We start from the raw sequence: 18,789 nt of genomic DNA on the forward strand, positions 1-18,789 counted from the left end.
GAGGAGAATCGTTGGACATGGTTGGAAGGGGAGGGCAGGAGACAGGAGAATCGTTGGACATGGATGAGAGGGGAGGGCAGGGGAGAGAGGAGAAATGCTGGAAATGGATGGAGAGGAGAGCAGGAGACAGAGGAGAATTGCTGGACATGGATGGATGGAGGAGTTGGTGGGGAGAGAGGAGAAATGCTGGACTTGGATGGAGGAGAGGGGAGAGAGAATTATTGTTTTACTAGTAAAAAAAAGGCCCGTTTCTGCGTGAAATGAAATGGGTGCTAGCAAGGGCTCCCCCCTCCATCCGTTGCTGTCTCCCTCTCTCCCGAGTCCCACGCCCTCCTTTCCTGCCCTCCAGGCCGTCCTCCCTCTCCTCTCCCACTCCCCTGTACCTCATGACTTTGTCCGGCGTTCCGGTGGCAGACGGAGAGGGGTGAGTGGAGGGTGGGAGCGGCGTTGACGGCGACGACAGCGATTGTGGCAGGCCCATTTGTGGAGGGGTGGTTGGAGGTTAGCTGGGCCTTTGTGGTCACTGTAGGGTTCGTCGGTTGAAGCCATCTCTCTCTGGCCATGTCTCCGCCCTCGACGTCATAACGTTAGACGTGAGGGCGGGGATAGGAGACATGGGCAGAGAGAGATGGCTTCGTTTGGGCACGTCCTCGGGCGGTTTTCTTTGTTTGGCAGTCTGCAGCGATTCGTTGGAAGGGGAGGAGTAGGGAATTCATTCTTTTTCGTTTTTTTGTAATTGTTCCGCCCTCGACGTCATCACGTGTGACGCGAGGGCGGGGCACGGAGACATGGCCAATGTTGTGGCTTCACCACCATGAACTTACGAACCGGTGTCTGAGTGCCTGCAGTGACGTCAGTGTCTTCAGAACGTTGAGGGCGAGTTTTATTATAGTAGATATGGATACAGAGGAGGGGAGAGGAGAAATGCTGGACATGGATGGAGGAAAGGAGGAGAAGTGCTGGACATGGATGGAGGGGAGGAAAGAAAAAGAAAGAAGAAGATGCACATGGATGGAGATGAGGGAAAAGAAAGAGAGGAGAAAAACTGCACATGGATGGAGAAAATAGGCAAAAGCTGGATCCACTTTATACCTCCTCCAGTCAATTCCATGGAGGAGGACCCAGCTTTTACTTGTGGATGTAGGGCAAGAAACATATGGAAAGGAAGCCCTGGAAACGGAGTTAAGAGAACAGATAGACAGCAGCAGAATCAGAGACTGGGACCAATATGGAGAGAAAAACAAAGTCACCAGACAACAAAGGTAGAAAAAAATCATTTTATTTTCATTTTAGTGTTTGGAATATGTCCAATTTGAGAATTTACATCTGCTGTCTTATTTTGCACTGGGTATACTGGAGCTGTAACAGCTTACATAAATTATTTATAATGAAAAAAAAATCAAATTTTTTTTCTCCTATACTAGTATAATATTTTCAATGATGTTATGCGCCATGGCTGGTGTAAGGGGTGTGGCTATAATAGGGGTGGAGTCATATGTGATGACCCCGCCCATAATGAGTACAGGCACCTTTTTTTCTACAAAAAAAGCACTGGCCAGATGAGAATAAATCAGGATGGAGGAGGCTTTGTGTTAATGAAAATCCAGAAGTAATCTTCCTTCTTCACTGTTCTCTTGAATCAGAGGACAAGAGGCAGAATAAAAAGCTGGGAGTAGAGGGCTCAGTTTTTCTTCACAGTGGCCACCATCTCAGCAGCCGCTGCAGCTGCTGCCTCTGCTGCCTTCTTCTCCTCTCGCTCCTGGAGAAAACGTCCATATTCCTCTGCTGACAGGCTGTAAGAGCATGAAAAAGGGGCAAGGCATTAATAGCCATGAGAATTCAGGTAGAGAAAAGTTGTTACAAATAAGATTCAGAGCCAGTTGTAACAGCAAATAGGTTTGAAAACACCCCACACCCTAAGAGCTAACTACAATTAAAGCATTGATAATTAATTGCAATTTAAAAAATGAATCACATTGCAGCATCTTCGGTCTCCTCCAAACATCTCTTCTGCTCTCTTCCAATCCCAAACCCTGTCCTTGGCGCAACCTGGCATTCTTCCTCCCACCTGCGATTCATCACCACCACCCCCCCAAGTTTATCTTAAAGATGGTCTTCTGTTGGTCCCTAACAGTGGCAGCATTGCATGCACATACACTACCTGCAGCCTGCTCCAAAGCTTTCCCTCTGGCCTCCTCTGACATCACTTCCTGTTTCTGCATGGGTGGGACGGGCCATAGGGAAAGCTTCAGAACAGGCCACAGGAAACATATGTGCAATGCTGCTGCTGCCAGGGACCAACAGAAGACTACTTTAGTTAGACCAGTGGGGGCAGGATTGAAAGAGGGGGAAGATGCCAAACCCAAGGTGAGGTGAGGGGAGTGGGCTGCAGATCCAAAAGCAGAACCCAAGGGGCCACCAGTGGAAGTCAAGTCAAATGCAAAGCGCTGATAAAGAAGGCTAAGAAGGACTTCAAAAAACGATTGCATTGGAGGCAAATACACATAGTAAATTTTTTTTTAGGTATATTAAAAGCAGGAAGCCGGCAAAAGAATCGGTTGGACCGCGAGATGACCAAGGAATAAAAGAGACGATCAGGGAAGACAAAGCCGTAGCAGAGAGATTAAATGAATCTTTGCTTCGGTCTTCACCAAGAAAGATTTGGGTGGGATACCGGTGCCAAAAATGGTATTCGAAGCTGACGAGTGGGAGAAACTTAATGAGTTCTCTGTAAACCTGGAGGATGTAATGGGGCAGTTCTACAAATTGAAGAGTAGCAAATCTACTGGACCGGATGGTATTCATCCCAGAGTACTGACAGAACTGAAAAATGAGCTTGCAGAGCTATTGTAATATGTAATTTATCCTTAAAATCGAGCGTGATACTGGTAGACTGGAGGGTGGCCAATGTAACGCCGATTTTTTAAAAAGGTTCCAGAGGAGAGCCGGGAAATAATAGACCAGTGAGTCTGACGCTGGTGCCGGGCAAAATGGTAGAGACTATTATTAAGAACAAAATTACAGAGCATATTCAAAAGCATGGATTACATAAGTAATGCCACACTGGGAAAAGACCAAGGGTCCATCGAGCCCAGCATCCTGTTCACGACAGCGGCCAATCCAGGCCAAGGGCACATGGCAAGCTTCCCAAACGTACAAACATACATACATGTTAACATACATGTTATTCTCGGAATTGTGGATTTTTCCCAAGACAAAGTCAACATGGATTTAGTGAAGGGAAATCTTGCCTCACCGATCTACTACATTTCTTTGAAGGGGTGAACAAATGTGGATAAAGGTGAGCCGGTTGATATTGTGTATCTGTTTTTTTGAGAAGGCATTTGATAAAGTACCTCATGAAAGACTCCAAAGGAAACTGAAGAGTCAGGGAATAGGAGGTAGTGCTCTATTGTGGATTAAAAACTGGTTAAAAGATAGAAAACAGAGAGTACGGTTAAATGGTCAGTATTCTCAATGGAGAATTAGATTGTAAGCTCTTTGAGCAGGGACTTTCTTCTATCTTTGTGCAGCTCTACGTACGCCTTGTGGCGCTATAGAAATGCTAAATAGTAGTAGTAGTAGTATAGAAGGGTAGTTAGTGGGGTTCCCCAGGAGTCTGTGCTGGGACCGTTGCTTTTTAACATATTTATAAATTACTTAGCGATGGCAGTAACTAGTGAGGTAATTAAATTTGCTGATGACACAAAGTTAGTCAGTCATTAAATCGCGGGAGGATTGTGAAAAATTACAAGAGGACGTTACGAGACTGGGCATCTAAATGGCAGATGACGTCTAATGTGAGCAAGTGCAAAGTGATGCATGTGGGAAAGAGGACCCCGAATTATAGCTACGTCATGCAAGGTTCCATGTTAGGAGTCACGGACCAAAAAGGGATCTAGGTGTCGTCATTGATGATACGTTGAAACTTTCTGCTTAGTGTGCTGCTGTGGCTAAGAAAGCAAATAGAATGTTAGGTATTATTAGGAAAGGAATGGAAAACAAAAATGAGAACGTTACAATGCTTTTTTTATTGCTCCATGGTGCGACCGCACTTCGAATATTGTGTTCAATTCTGGTCGCCGCATCTCAAAAAAAGATATAGTGGAATTAGAAAAGGTGCAGAGAAGGGCGACAAAAATGATAAAGGTGATGGGATGACTTCCCTATGAGGAAAGGCAAAAACAGCTAGGGCTCTTCAGCTTGGAGAAAAGGCAGCTGAAGGGAGATATGATAGAGGTCTATAAAATAATGAGTGGAGTTGAACAGGTAGATGTGAAGCGTCTGTTCACGCTTTCCAAAAATACTAGGACTAGGGGGCATGCGATGAAGCTAAAAATGAATCGGAGAAAATTTTTCTTCACTCAACGTGTAATTAAACGCTGGAATTCGTTGCCAGAGAATGTGGTAAAGGCGGTTAGCTTAGCGGAGTTTAAAAAAGGTTTTTTTGACAGCTTCTTAAGGAAAAAGTCCATAGACCATTATTAAATGGATTTGCGGAAAATCCACTATTTCTGGGATAAGCAGTATAAAATGTTTTGTACTTTTTTGGGATCTTGCCAGGTATCTGTGACCTGGATTGGCCACTGTTGGAAACAGGATGCTGGGCTTGATGGACCTTTGGTCTTTCCCAGTATGGTCTTTCCCTGTATGGCAATACTTATGTAAGATGTGGCTGAGGCGGTGAGCTCCAGCAACCTTGATACTACTCATCACTAAGTTTTGTGTCTCTGCTCATGGGGGTGGAGGGGAGGGGAAAGAGAGATTGATAATGGATCCCAGGAAAGAAAGATAACTGACCTGGTGGTGAGGACATGGAAGGAAGAGAAAGAGAGAGATGTTGGATCTGGGGGTGGGAGGAGAGAGGGAGGGAGGGAGATTATCAGTCCTTTAGGAAAAGGAAGGGGAATGGGATTTGATATAATGCCTTTCTGTGGCAACAATCAAAGCAATTTACATATTATCTAGAGGTGCTTATTTTGTACCTGTGTAATGGACGATTAACAGCCAGATGCACTAACTCCACGGAAAGAGCCCTTCCCTTACCGAGCCCTTAACAAATCGGTAAAAAACGGGCATGCATGAAGGAAATCGCATGCAAATGAGCTGCTCGCTGTTAGCTCATTTGCACGCAATTTCCTTCCTAAGGAGGGGAAGCCAATCGGCCAGCTGAGCATGCGCAGAGCAGCCAAGCATTATGCTGGCTGCTCTGCGCATGCCAAAGATGGCTTCATACACGCAGACAAGCTGTGTGTATATTAGCCGTCAATAAATTGCCGGGCATTTTGTGCAGCAGAGGGAGAGAGCGGGAGAGAAAAATCGGGGATTGGGACATGCGAGGACGCCCAAATCAAAACTATTTGGACATCCCTTTCGATTATGCCCCTCCAGGTCTCTCTCAGCCAATCACAGCGCATTTAGCTGACACCAGTGACAGCTAAACGTGCTGTGATTGGCTGAGAGAGACCTGGACGGGCATAATCGAAAGGGACGTCCAAATAGTTTTGATTTGGACGTCCTCACATGTCCCGATTCTCTCCGGTGGTGGTCATTTCGGTTCAGGCACCTTAGTCGTAAGGAAAACGCATCCAAGAGAAGGACGCCCATCACAAAATCTGAAGAAAAAAAACGTCCAAGTGTTTGTCATGGACGTCCTTCACTCAAAAAAAAAAAAAGGACGTCCAAGTGTTATAGGCACTTGAAAGGACGTCCCCGACGAATACTTGGACATTTTTTTTCTTCCGATTTTTGCGATGGGCGTCCTCCTCTGCATGGGTCCCGCTCACAGCAGCCCCAATGAGAGGTGCAGACCTCCCATTAGGTTTTCCACGGTGCATGTGTTCGGAAACGGTAGTGCATCACATCGCATTCACATTATAATAGTAATTCGCTCATTTGCATTCCGTTTTCGTTAGCTGCTACCGTGACAGGAAAATGGCTCAGAGAACCCTTTTGTGCATGTCCCGGTTTACTACTTGCGCACTAAACTGGCTAGAGCCAGTTTAAAAACCACGTTGCTGGCTCGTTAAGTTTAGTGCATCTGCCCAGTGTGACTTACTCAGAGTCACAAGGAGCTACAATGGGAATAAATAAAATACCTTAAATTGTGCAATTAATCATGATTAAACATTTTAATCAAAATGTGGCCCTACTTATTATCCTAAAAGGGCCACTATTTCTGTTAGATGTTGACTGGCTGAGAACAGTCATATCACAGATGCTGGCAACATTAAAGTTTAACTGATAGGGCTGCTGTATACAAACTACAGTTACCTCATCTTAATTGGTATGACATCATAGACCTGGGTGTCTTAAAAGGCCTGAGGGATACAGTAACTGGTCTCCAAAGTCACACCTACAAAGTTCTTGATGGAGTCAGGGATTGGAACTGAGGCACAAAGGGATAAGTGGAATTGCTAACAGTTAATGAGGGCTTTCTATATACAACAGAATAATGTTACCACACTGCTGTTTGTCATTAGGATGGATCCAGGTCAGACATTTGTTTTCTCCAAGCCCCAAAAAATGTGGAAGGCTTTCCTGGGTATGTGCAGGGTTTCCATTCAGATTCCACTCCTGTTGCTCAGTCAGGACTATGGCTGTTTTGCATTTCAATTTAGAGACAAAGGAGGGAGGGAAGGATTACATGTCTACATTATCCGGCTGTCTACAGAGACCTCCTGCCATACTGCATTGATCCTGCAGCCATACGGTTACCCTTTGGTGAACTGATACGGGAAGGCAACATGGAAAGAAAGGTTCTGTACAGCAGGAGTTGGGGAAGATGTTTTGAAGTTTTATCTGTCTGCAAATGCTATCAACCACAAAGATAAATCAAAACAGTAGTGTTTGGTGATGGCATGGACAGATGACCATATTGAAGTTCTGTTTACATCCACTATAAAGGACAATGTAGGCTGGTGATGGAAGCTGCTTTTGCATGGAGCTGGTGTTCCCCACTGCAGTATAGAGAGAGAATTCCTGTTTTCTGAGAGCAGTGGTGATGCACATCATTACCTAGTTGGAGGGTGCAAATTAGTTTATTATTAGGCTTTATTAACCACCTTTATGTTGGTGTCAAATGAAACAAATAGCTAGAAGCATTTTTCAAGTTCCTTGGTAATTTGGAGGTAGTATAAGGTGGGAGGGCTGTTTCACTCAGATGATAATGAGGTTTTGGGAAGAAAATGAATAGCACAACTGACTGGTTGAGATGCAATTCTAAACACATTTGGAAGAAATTTGGGGGGGGAGGAGTTACAGAGAACCACACAGTTTGGATAAAATTGTGTGTATAGAGGGTAGTGTACAAAGGGCTTGCAATTTGCTCACCCATCTGGCACAGCATTTTCCATGAGGAATCTGAGGTTCAAAGGGCATGCCCATGAGACAAGCAAGTACAATGTTGAGCTTTCATACTTGAGGTGGACTGAAATTGGGGGTTTCTGTTCATTAAATCCCCAGGAACCTCGAGACTAAGGGGTATATGAAGAAAGAATTTTTATCTACATAATCATGGTAAGCAGCAATTGCATTCAGGTGCAATCACACTGAACCAGTCTTCAAGCCAATATTGGGCAAATGGAGAAGGTAATTCAGTAAAGCAGAAATGAGACAGTTGAAGGGAACTTGGAGGCTGACATTGTACCAGTGTGTGAAACAAGACCGTTTTGAATGACACAATTTTCTTTTGGATTGTCTTCTGAAAGCTGTGAGGATGTCCTGTAGAAGAGATACATATTGAAAGACAGTTGACTTCCATGATATGCTATGATACTTTGTGGGGTGGGGTGTAGGAAATATCCTCTCTGTTATGTCAGAAGAAAGGGATGGGCTTTGAGGAAGATGTACATAAGTAATGCCATAATGGGAAAAGACCAAGGGTCCATCGAGCCCAGCATCCTGTCCACGACAGCGGCCAATCCAGGCCAAGGGCATCTGGCAAGCTTCCCAAATGTACAAACATTCTATATATGTTATTCCTGGAATTGTGGATTTTTCCCAAGTCCATTTAGTAGTGGTTTATGGACTTGTCCTTTAGGAAACCTTCTAACCGCTTTTTAAACTCTGCTAAGCTAACTGCCTTCACCACGTTCTCCGGCAGCGAATTCCAGAGTTTAATTATGCGTTGGGTGAAGAAAGATTTTCTCCGATTTGTTTTAAATTTACTACACTGTAGTTTCATCGCATGCCCCCTAGTCCTAGTATTTTTGGAAAGCGTGAACAGACGCTTCACATCCACCTGTTCCATTCCACTCATTATTTTATATACCTCTATCATGCTCCCCTCAGCCGTCTCTTCTCCAAGCTGAAAAGCCCTAGCCTCCTTAGTCTTTCTTCATAGGGAAGTCGTCCCATCCCCGCTATCATTTTAGTCGCCCTTCGCTGCACCTTTTCCAATTCTACTCTATCTTTCTTGAGATGCGGTGACCAGAATTGAACACAATACTCAAGGTGCGGTCGCACCATGGAGCGATACAACGGCATTATAACATCCTCACACCTGTTTTCCATACCTTTCCTAATAATACCCAACATTCTATTCACTTTCCTAGCCGCAGCAGCACACTGAGCAGAAGGTTTCAGTGTATTATCGACGACGACACCCAGATCCCTTTCTTGGTCTGTAACTCCTATTGTCAACAAGATGACATGGGAACCAAAGCTGTTGAGGACAATTTGGGGCTGTAAGAATTACATGTACCAAGTCCTGTTAAGATTCTCTGAACGATCTTGGATATAAAAAGAATTGGAGGAAAAGCATAAAGGAAATCTTGACTCCAAGAGATGGAGACTGCATTGTGCACCAATTTGTTCCTGGCAGGCCTTCTTGAAGAAACCAGACATTTTGTGTTGTGTTGGTTTGCATACAGACCTGTGCTGGAAAACTCCAGTGATGAAGAAACTGTAAGCAACTTCCTGGTTGAGGGAGCAGTCATGAGGGTCTAGTTTGCAACTGACATTTTAATCTATATCAGGAAGCAGTCAAGATAGGAATTTTGCTAACCTAGTTCCAATAGCAAGATTTTGCATATTGATGCTGCCTGACATAGATTGTAAGAACTGAACCCAGCTTGCTTGTTGATGTAAAACATATCAAACTGGTTGTCAGTTTGGATGAATATGACTTCTCCTGTAAGGTATTACTTGAAGGCATGTAATGTGTAGAATAGGCTCATACAGTAGCACATAGCTGATGTGGCACTGTCTTTCCCAATGTATTCACACACTCTGGGTGTGAAGATGAAGGTGCATCCTCCAACCTTCAAAGCATGTGTCTGGTTGTAATGAGTACCACATGGGTAGAATCACAATTCTTTTTGAGAGTGGTCATCACTATTCACTCCACTGAAATTGTTATTGTAGTGGTTGTGTATGACATGTGGTGGCCATGTGCTCCAGAAGATTAAGGATTTTGCAAGCCATGGTGGAGTAAGCACTGGCTATACAATAATGCAATCAGCATTCTATAACTACGTGCTAAAATGCCTTAAGTATGTAATTGTCGGGGGGGGGGGGGCCTTCACAATGGAGGGGCATGGGTGGGGCACAGATGGAACTGACAATCATAGGTGCACTACCCACTTAAAATTTGGCACCTAAATAGTGGGGCCCTGTTATAGAATTTCCTCCTTGGTGCTGACGAGAGGCTGAAGTGCAGAACAAAGATGAATTATAGATACCTCCAGTGAAAGAGTGGATGAAAATGTAGGTGTAATATCCTTAAGATCCAGAGAGAGAGAGAGAGAGAGAGAGAGAGAGAGAGGATGTAACCAGAGACTGTAATCTGAATTTATCCTTCTTCAGTGGAGTGGAGGAGTGGAGTAGAGGAGCGGCCTAGTGGTTAGAGCACCAGTCTTGCAATCCAGAGGTGGCCGGTTCAAATCGCACTGCTGCTCCTTGTGATCTTGGGCAAGTCACTTAACCCTCCATTGCCTCAGGTACAAACTTAGATTGTGAGCCCTCCTGGGACAGAGAAATATCCAGAGTACCTGAATGTAACTCACCTTGAGCTACTACTGAAAAAGGTGTGAGCAAAATTTAATAAATAAATAAATTCACAAAATCATCAAGATCCCTAAATTGAACATGGACCGGAGACCTCCTGATCTTCTGAAGATGAGGAATTATTTGTAATAGAAACCCTGATACCTGTTATGAGCAAACACTGCTTCATTATCTTATAGATGACAGGCACAGATGAGAGACTGTAGCTCTGTTGATGTGACAAAGATAGGAGTGACTGGTGACAGTACTTGAGGGTCTGTGTGGTATCCCTGACCTATGATTCTTAGTACCCATTTATCTGATGTGATGTGCCATGCTTCACTGAAGAGAAGTGGTTGTCCTATGATTAATAGTTAATAACTAGGTACATTTTTGAAGTCAGAGGAGTACAGAATTGTTGCTTTCTCTCCCTTGGTGTTTGTCATGGTGGGGGGGGGGGGGGGGGGGGTTGGGTTGTTAAGCATGGTTGACAGTTTGAGATTAGGATTGGTATCTCTTACACTGATGTTGCTGGTAGAGCTGGGGGGGGGGGGTGGTGGTACATTCTTCTAAAGAATATGGACTTACCTCTACAAGACGTGGAGATTATTGGGCTGAGCAGATAACTTCTGCAGGGTTATACAATTGTCCTTTATTTGGGTCACAAGGTCCTTAACTTTTTCCCCTAAAAACGTTGCCCCCCAAACAAAGTGCATCAGCCAATATATATGTACTCAAAGACCACATACCCTCAAAACCATTTTATGTGCCCCATGGCAACTGCAATTCTGGATGACATGCTCTTGGAGGTATATGTAGATCAAACTAAATGTAACCCACACTCCTCTATATCATGCAAGTGTATAAGTTGTGAATGTGGTTGTGAGAATGACTCAAGGATGAACAGTAGTTGTTCAATCAATAAGTGATGGCACTACATGATTAGGAATTGATTAAGTGGCAATCTTGGCATTTAGCATGGTGCCCTGCAAAATCTTTCACACATCATCAAGGGTTTTGGGATCCTTGCCTGGTGAAGTGTGGGATTTCAGTTTTAGATCATTTACAAGTTTCCTTCACTGAAGCCAACTGTAGTAGAACTTGTTTCCTTTCATGTCCAGGTGCAGGCTCCACCCTGTAGTTTAGGTCTAGGTATTTGGATTTTGATACAGAAAAAATGAAGGCAGATAAAGACCATATTGCCTATCTAGTCTTCCCATCCATGCCATCTACTATCCCTTCCTCTCCCTTAGAGATCCAATGTACTTGTCCCAAGTTCTCTTGAATTCAGACACTGCTTTCGTCTTCACCACCTCCACCAAGAGGCCATTCCACAAACTCACCACCCTTTCCATGAAGAAGTATTTCCTCAAGTTATTCCTGAGTCTCCTTTCACCTTCATCATATGCCCTCTCATTCCAGTTTCCTTTCAACTGAAACAGATTTTTGCCTCCTGTGCAAAAACCATGAATGCCCATTTGGTATGAGCGGATCAAATAAGCTGAGCAACAGGGGGTGTAGGACCAGCACGAGAACCCTCATGAGCGTCCATGAAAACCTTCCAGGTTTTCCTGGGGTACAGAAAGCTAATGTCCAACCTTGACCTGTCCTGATGATGCCACCAGAGGTATGGCTGTACTTATCCTGCTTGTAGTGACTTACTCTCAAGGACGCAGTCACTGATAGAGCTAGATATTAAAATGACTCACCCCAAGGCCATACATAATCTTTGATAAAGCCAGGTATTAGAAATGGGCCATACAGATAAAATGACAACTCAAAGTCTCACACACAGTTACTAGCAATATATATATATATTGCTAGTAACTGTGTGTGAGACTTTGAGTTGTCATTTTATCTGTGTGGCATATATATATATGCCTGGGATTCTGATATCTCACTCTTCCACACCCCCTTCTTCACACTGCAGTGACTTTACATTGCTCTGTCCCCTCTCCATCTTGTACTCACTCCTTCACCACTTTGATGCCCAGGGACCTGGCACTGCCAATGATGGATTTCACTACATTTTCCAGACACATGTCCCGCAGCACAAAGCTCTCATCCTGTGACTTCACCAGAGCAATCTCATATACATGCTTCAGGGTTACCATTCCTGCCACTTCATGTCCTGAACAAAAAGGTAAAAAAAAAGTAAAGGTTCATTGATTCAATATACAGCCTTTCTGTGGTACAACCAAAGCAATTTACATTTATTATATGCAGGTACTTTTTCTGTCCCTAGTGGGCTCACAATAAAAAGACAGCCTTAATTTCTGAACAGGTGATCCTCCCTCAAAATCAATGAGCCATTATTCTTTTTTTCACCACTAGGGGTCTCCTCTTGATTGCTTATGGTGAATCAAAAAGCAAAATGCTCAAAACTCCAAATTCATCAGAACCAGTACACTAGAACAGACTTACATGCACAACAGTTTCCCTATGACCCCGGTAATCCTAACCTTGAACATCTGCCATGCACCAGAACACAGAAAGCTGCATATTGAAAGTTGGTCCATTCATCAAAGTGGGGGTTAATATCTAGTCTCCACAACTATCTCAATGCTGTCAAAAGCAATTTTTTTCAATTCCATTCAATTCTGTGCATAATTGTAACTAGCACACAATCTATAGCCCATTAACGCACAATGATCATCAGAAAATTATTCAAGCAATATTCAGAAACCACAAGACTCACCAAAATTGTCAATGGTTTCCTTATAATTTTATAATAGTACAGATAGATAAAAAAAACTTGCAGGAGAAATTTTTCAATGTAAATATAATAAATGTGACTTAACAGGACAGCTTTGGGATAGTATTGAAAGTTGGTGGCAGAATGAATTGGAATTGTGGTCTTCAAAGTGACAGTCATTAAATGCAATTCCTTTCCTAGCCATTTCCCAGGCACTGCTCACCTGTTTGTCCAGCTCCCTTCTCAATGCCAGCTGCTGATTTTAGGAAATAGGAGACAGTTGGCTTATTAATCTTCAAGTTATACGTCCGGTCCGGCTTAAGAGACAACAGAAGCAGATAAAGACAACCATTAATTCAAAAATGAAGGACCTGAAAACAGGTTGGAGAGGAAAAAAAAGGACAGGCTGGTTCTCTAGGACAGTGCCAAGGCCACGTCTGGGGGACAGGAGAAGAAGGTGAGAGACAGGAGAGTGAAGAGGCTGTCTATATATGGTAAGTGCCAAGTTTATTCTTCGGCATGAAGGGATCTTGGGCCAGCTCTGTATGGTAGGTCCCAGTGGTCCGCCGGGGTAGCAGAAAGGAGAGGAAAGAGAGCTGGCTCTCCAGCAGGTCCCTGGGTCACTCCTTGACACAAAGTAGGAAGAGTAGTATGATCAGAGACTTACATTGACGACAATCCTCACGGGCAATGGGATTCCTTCCTTGACATCCTTGGTTTGCTCATTGAAGTCCTTACAGAACTGGCCAATGGGGATCCCCCTCTGCAGAGAGAGACAGAGAATAGGAAAGAGTCAAAATGGACTTATTTAATAATTATCTGCTCTGGAGAGAAAGAAGGAAAAGTGAAATCAAGACACAAAGATACAGAACAGAAACATGTCTGTCTGCCTGATGAATACAGAGCAAGTGGCACTGTCCAATGCCTCCTATCAGCAAGATAGCAATGGAACATGGCCAATGTGCTCAGATTGAAGTATAAGCAGAGACCACCACCCTCTCAGCTGAACTCTCTCTTCTGACAGGGCATTATTCTGCCCACAGAAGTCAGTGATTTTTTATTCGCTGGCTGCCATGGGCTTTTTATACCCAGATATTAAGCACAGGGCCGTACCCAGAAGTCTATGTGGAATATTTGGGTATAATGCAAGCTGTCAGGACCTATGTAGGAACCAGCAATATACAGACTGGTATCTGGGTAGAGATAGAACTGCGTTTTTTTGTCCTAACCATCTAGTTACTCAGTTAGCAGACTGAACATTGCCACTAACTGGATTAACTCTCAGCTTCCTTCAGACTTCCTACCAGACCATTCTGGCACTACTCAGCAAGTGACGAGGTGGTCTGCCTAGATTTCAGCAGCACTATTTGGGCAATTGGTGCTGAACATCCAGGTTAGCCTGGAATTTTCTCTTTTTCAGCCCCTGACAGATGGCTTTGGAGAGTGCAGGCATAGCCTGCTCTGGCCAGAAAAGCTCCTGTCATTTTGGACGAATGATAAAAGAAGACTGTAGGGAGCATGAGAGGAGGGAGAAGGATGAGAAAGTAACAAGAATGCAGGAAATAAGGATGAAAGGGAAGAAGGATAAAATAGAGCATAGAAAGAAGAGACCAGGATGGGCAGGGAATAGAAAAAAATGAAGCAAAAGGAATAGAAAAAGGAAAAGAAAGAACAAGAAAGAAAAAGCAAAAAAGAAGTGGATGTGTAATCACGCATCTGATGAAGTAGACTAGTCCTCAAAAGCAAATGCCTCAATAAGCTCTTTGTCTATAATGTGCCAACTGCGTCTGTCCATTTTCTTATACCAGACTAACACAAAGTACCCTCCTGCTCTTTATGAAGCTTTTCTTTATGAAGTTTCATAAATCAGAATAAGATTCTGATTTATGAAACTTTATTGGCACTACCATTTGTAAATAAAAAGGGAGACTTTCAACAGGGATTTTTGGATTTTTTGACATTCTATTTTTATAGTGTTTTAATACCAAGACATCCCATAAAAACTTGATTTGGAAATAATTGAACAACAGGAAAGGAAAAAAAACTCAGAAGATACAAAAAATTTTCTCCCTCTCTCCTTGCCTGCTTACTGTAACCAACAATAAAATATTGTTCCAAGATAGCATCTGGACCTTGCCTCCCCCAGAGTCCAGTAGAACAGCACCTTTACGGAGCCGGTTGCAGATGGCCAGCTGCATTTGATGCAGGAAGAGAATGAATTCAGTCTCTCATCAATCGCCTCACTATCAAATATTCCAGTTCTACCTCACAAAATTGTCCTACACGCGCACATGCTCAGGAAGGCCAAAATTTGCATTCCCAAAGCCAGCCAACAGTAAGCACACTCAAGTCAAGGCTGCTGGTAAGACCTCTACCAGTGGCCCAGAGTGCCACTGCAAAAATTATTAAAATAGGCTGTGTTATTTCTAAATTTTAAACACACTTGCCATGCTATGCTGTGTCTGGATATGGCTGCCCACATATAAGAGAATTATGGTTTTTTTTGTCATCCCAGAATCTTGATGCTGTAGCCAACTGTCTAGTTCGCTTAATGGAAGTCAACTCTGTTCCGAACCCCTCTTTTTGTGCCGCAGCTCAGGGGCAGATCCTGTGACATGAGTTAGAAAATTCTGTAGGAACATTTGTGTGTCTATATATACTGTAAATTTTATTTTAAATTACAAAAACAAGGTAGTGTTTGAGCTAGATTTGCACAATTTATTTTGCTTTTGTGAGTAAGGGAAATGGATCCAAGGTATGAGCAAAATATTTCAGGAATGGGGGAGGAGAGAAAGAGGGGATCTCAGGGAAACAGAGACAGGGAGCAAGGAGAAGGAAGGAGGAGAAGGCCTAGAAGGATGCGAGAATTAGGGAAAAGGGGAAAGGGAGGGAGCGGTTGGTTCTGGGATTAAAAGGAAAGAATATTGGGGAGCAAGGGAGCAGAAACCATCCTCGCTTTAGTCATCCCTATTACCATTCAGTCGGCCCAGTAGCATTAGCTGCTGTGACATTTATCCTGCTCACTCTTACCTACAGGCAAAATCTTCACCAATCAGAAATTAACTTAGCTCTCCCTCAACTCCAATCTTGCTCTTTTCATTGCCAAGTCCGTTCCTCCTTTTCTTGGTCCTCAACCCCCCCCCCCCCCCCCCCCCCCCGCCTCTCTCACAAACACGTAACACATATAGCATGGAACTGTTTTTAGTGTCTCTTTCATACACACACATATCACCCTTTCCCGATGATCCCCTTTCATACATCCCCCCCAGTAGATCCCCTCCCATCCCTTTCATCCTTACCCCTAACCTACTTCCTTCTTCCAAGCAAGACTGGCAAGAAGAAGGCTGGTGTCTCAGCCTGCCTACTTCTCATGTCCTAAAGGGACTCCAACTCATGCTCTGAAATGTGTGGGACACTTTAGTGTCACAGTTCAAACCATGTCTTGCCCAAGTGACAGGGGAAGAGGATGTGGGATAAGGTCCTGCCATTCTCCCCCAGTCAGCTTGGCTCAATATAGCATAGGGGGTATCTCTAGGGTGGAGAGATGGCACATACCTAGCCAGCCACTTTATCCACCACATCTGTTTCCTGTTAGTCTGTGTGGACTACTCAATTTCATAGTAATGGCTGGATTTTATGGTCCTTTCTGTGGAGTCCCTGGTGGAAAGAACCAAATGGTGATATATATATATATATATATATATATATATATATATATATATATATATATATTGTGAAGGGGAGGATAAGGGTTTTGAACAGATGGAAGTGGAGGAGGGAGGAGGCTCAAGCGCCGAGGGAGACAGAGCAGAGCCTTACCTTTAATCATTCCTCAGAGAGAGAGAGAGAGAGAAGGGAAAAGGTAGTGCCCCCTAGAAAATGGAGGTGGGAGGAGGACTACATTTCCCAGCATCCCCTGGGAATACCCTGGTATAGGGATTATTGGCCCCAGCATTCCCTGGGAGAAGGCTCTGACAAGGCAAGGGAGGGGCACCTGGAACATAATCAAGTAAGAGGAACAGCCGCCCAGAGTAGAGGAGAATGAGCCCATGGACTGGCAGGCTGCTGGAGAGAAGGAGCAGGAGGCAGGCTCTGAGGAACCCATGGACCTTTCTGCCTAGGCTCATGCCTTGAAAGCTAAACTGAAAAAACAGGTGAACTCTTGGTGTCAGAGCTGGGCTGAAAGTGGAAAGGGGAAAGGTCATGCGGGAGGAGGGTCAGTGAAGTAATAGAGTGACCCAGAAAGGGGGGGATCTTTTCCTCTTTCCCAAAGGAGTTCAGGCTGTGTTCTTTGAAGAGACTGTGTGTCTGAATTGAGTGCTAAGGCATTGAGCACTGTGGATTTTGAACTGTTGGGAAAACAAACCTTTTGTGTGGGGGAGGGGAAAGTAAGCTACAGTGTTTTTTTTTTCTTTTTGTGGGCTGAGGCCCACAGAACTGTGTGTTGGGAATTGTTTGCAGAAACCCTTTGGGGGTGGACAAGATACAGAGATTCTTTTTGGGGTGTGAAGTTGGACTACAGAGGAACCTATCTGTGGGGACTGTTAAATTGGCTCCAACTGATTTGTGCAGCAGCTGAAAGGGGACGTGGTTGTGTTTCTGCTGTACCTGGGCCCTGAGAGAAGAACAGGAGCAACTGTTTTTGAAGGGCTGCAGGATTCCTGTTGAAAGTTACTGAACTGTGAAGCCCTGACAATAAAGGAGCTTGGTGACTTTTACCTTTTTGGAGTTTATTTTCTTTGCAAGATCCCGAAGACCCCCGTGCGGAGGGCAGGATCTTTCACAATAAATATAAATATATATATATATATATATATATATACATTTATTTATTTATTATTTTGGGGGAATCACTGGAAAGTACACTTATTGTACAGCATATAAGTTGAATGTTTTTGAGGAGACTTGGTCCCTGTTTATTCAGTTTCTTTGTACATTTAGTTCTTAGGAACTGCTACATCATGTGTTGTAGACTGGATGATAAGTTTTTATTTAAAGAGTTAACTGTATCTTTGAATTATGTTATGAGGTTTTAGCATTGTATGGGGTGGTGAAGGGGAGGAATAGGGTGGGGAGTCACAAAGGAGAAAAACTATAGATCAAACTATTTCCCCAAGGATTAGAGTTTTGCTTGCTCCTTTTATGACCGTCTTATTTCCTCCCTCTCCTTTGAGAAATACAAGTTCTAAGCTTTTAACATCCAAGCTGTGAAATCTAGGTTGGGGTGTAGAAGAAACCCCTCATTCTGAGTGATGAGAGTCAGAAAGCAGTCCAGTCTCCACAGATCTTCAGAGGATAACTCCAGAAGTAGAGGGAACCATATCTACCTCAGACAGTAGGATGCAATGAAGATCATGGTTCCCTAGTCCTGTTTGCGATTCAGCAAAGTCTTCCCCATGAGAAGTATGGGAGGAAACGCAACAGAAGTCCTTTCCCTAAGCGAGGAGGAAGGCATCGAACACTAGTCTGCCATGTGATCTGTCTGGAGAAGAGCTGAAAGACTTTGATTTTGAGGTGAGTGGCAAAGAGATCTACTAAGGGGGTGCCCCACTCTAGAAGATTTCCCGGGCAACACTCATGCAACTGCATGACCCTGCTCAGGCTCTCCGCCAGACTGTTGCCTTTCCTTGCCACTTACTGGGTATGAGGCCCTGAGTACCATACTCAAAATGGATAAAACATGAATCAATTTAAAATAACAATACTATGCGCAACTTACAGCAATAGTTATATGAATTTAAATCAGTGTGACACCTGTATTCAATTTACTTCTCATAGTGCGACTGATATCAGTTTTGGTTGTTTTGATTATTCAGGAAGATCATTTTGAAACAAAAACTTATCATAAACCCATTGACATTAATTTGATGTTACATTTTGAAAGCTGTCATCCTTTTAAACTAAAAAGTAAGTCTACCTTTCTCACAAATGCTGAGGTATAGACGTGTTTGTTCCAATATGGATGATTTTAAATTTCAAAACAATTCATGTCTGATCTCAAATCTAGAAGTTATCCAAAATTGGTACTCAAATGAGCATACAAAAGAGCCAAATACAGTAACAGACAGTAATTGCTACAACCTAAAGAACGAACAGATAACAGTGAA

The 18,789-nt window shown here is 43.6% G+C and overlaps 1 protein-coding gene across 2 annotated transcripts in view; it reads right to left on the reverse strand.

Annotated features, from left to right (window-relative positions):
* Nucleotides 1–1,479: 1,479 nt before the first annotated feature.
* Nucleotides 1,480–18,789, reverse strand: part of MRPL11 (mitochondrial ribosomal protein L11) — a 102,989-nt gene continuing 85,679 nt past the window's right edge. For both annotated transcript variants that reach the window (XM_030219783.1, XM_030219784.1), the window contains 4 exons: nt 13,350–13,445; nt 12,906–12,999; nt 11,959–12,118; nt 1,480–1,793 (listed from right to left, as the gene is read on the reverse strand). In XM_030219783.1, coding sequence (XP_030075643.1) covers nt 1,682–1,793; nt 11,959–12,118; nt 12,906–12,999; nt 13,350–13,445 — 462 coding nt within the window. In that variant the 3' untranslated portion in view covers nt 1,480–1,681. The remainder of the gene's footprint in view (nt 1,794–11,958; nt 12,119–12,905; nt 13,000–13,349; nt 13,446–18,789) is intronic.

The sequence above is a fragment of the Microcaecilia unicolor genome, chromosome 11 (genome assembly GCF_901765095.1).
Source record: "Microcaecilia unicolor chromosome 11, aMicUni1.1, whole genome shotgun sequence".
Classification (NCBI taxonomy): domain Eukaryota; kingdom Metazoa; phylum Chordata; class Amphibia; order Gymnophiona; family Siphonopidae; genus Microcaecilia; species Microcaecilia unicolor.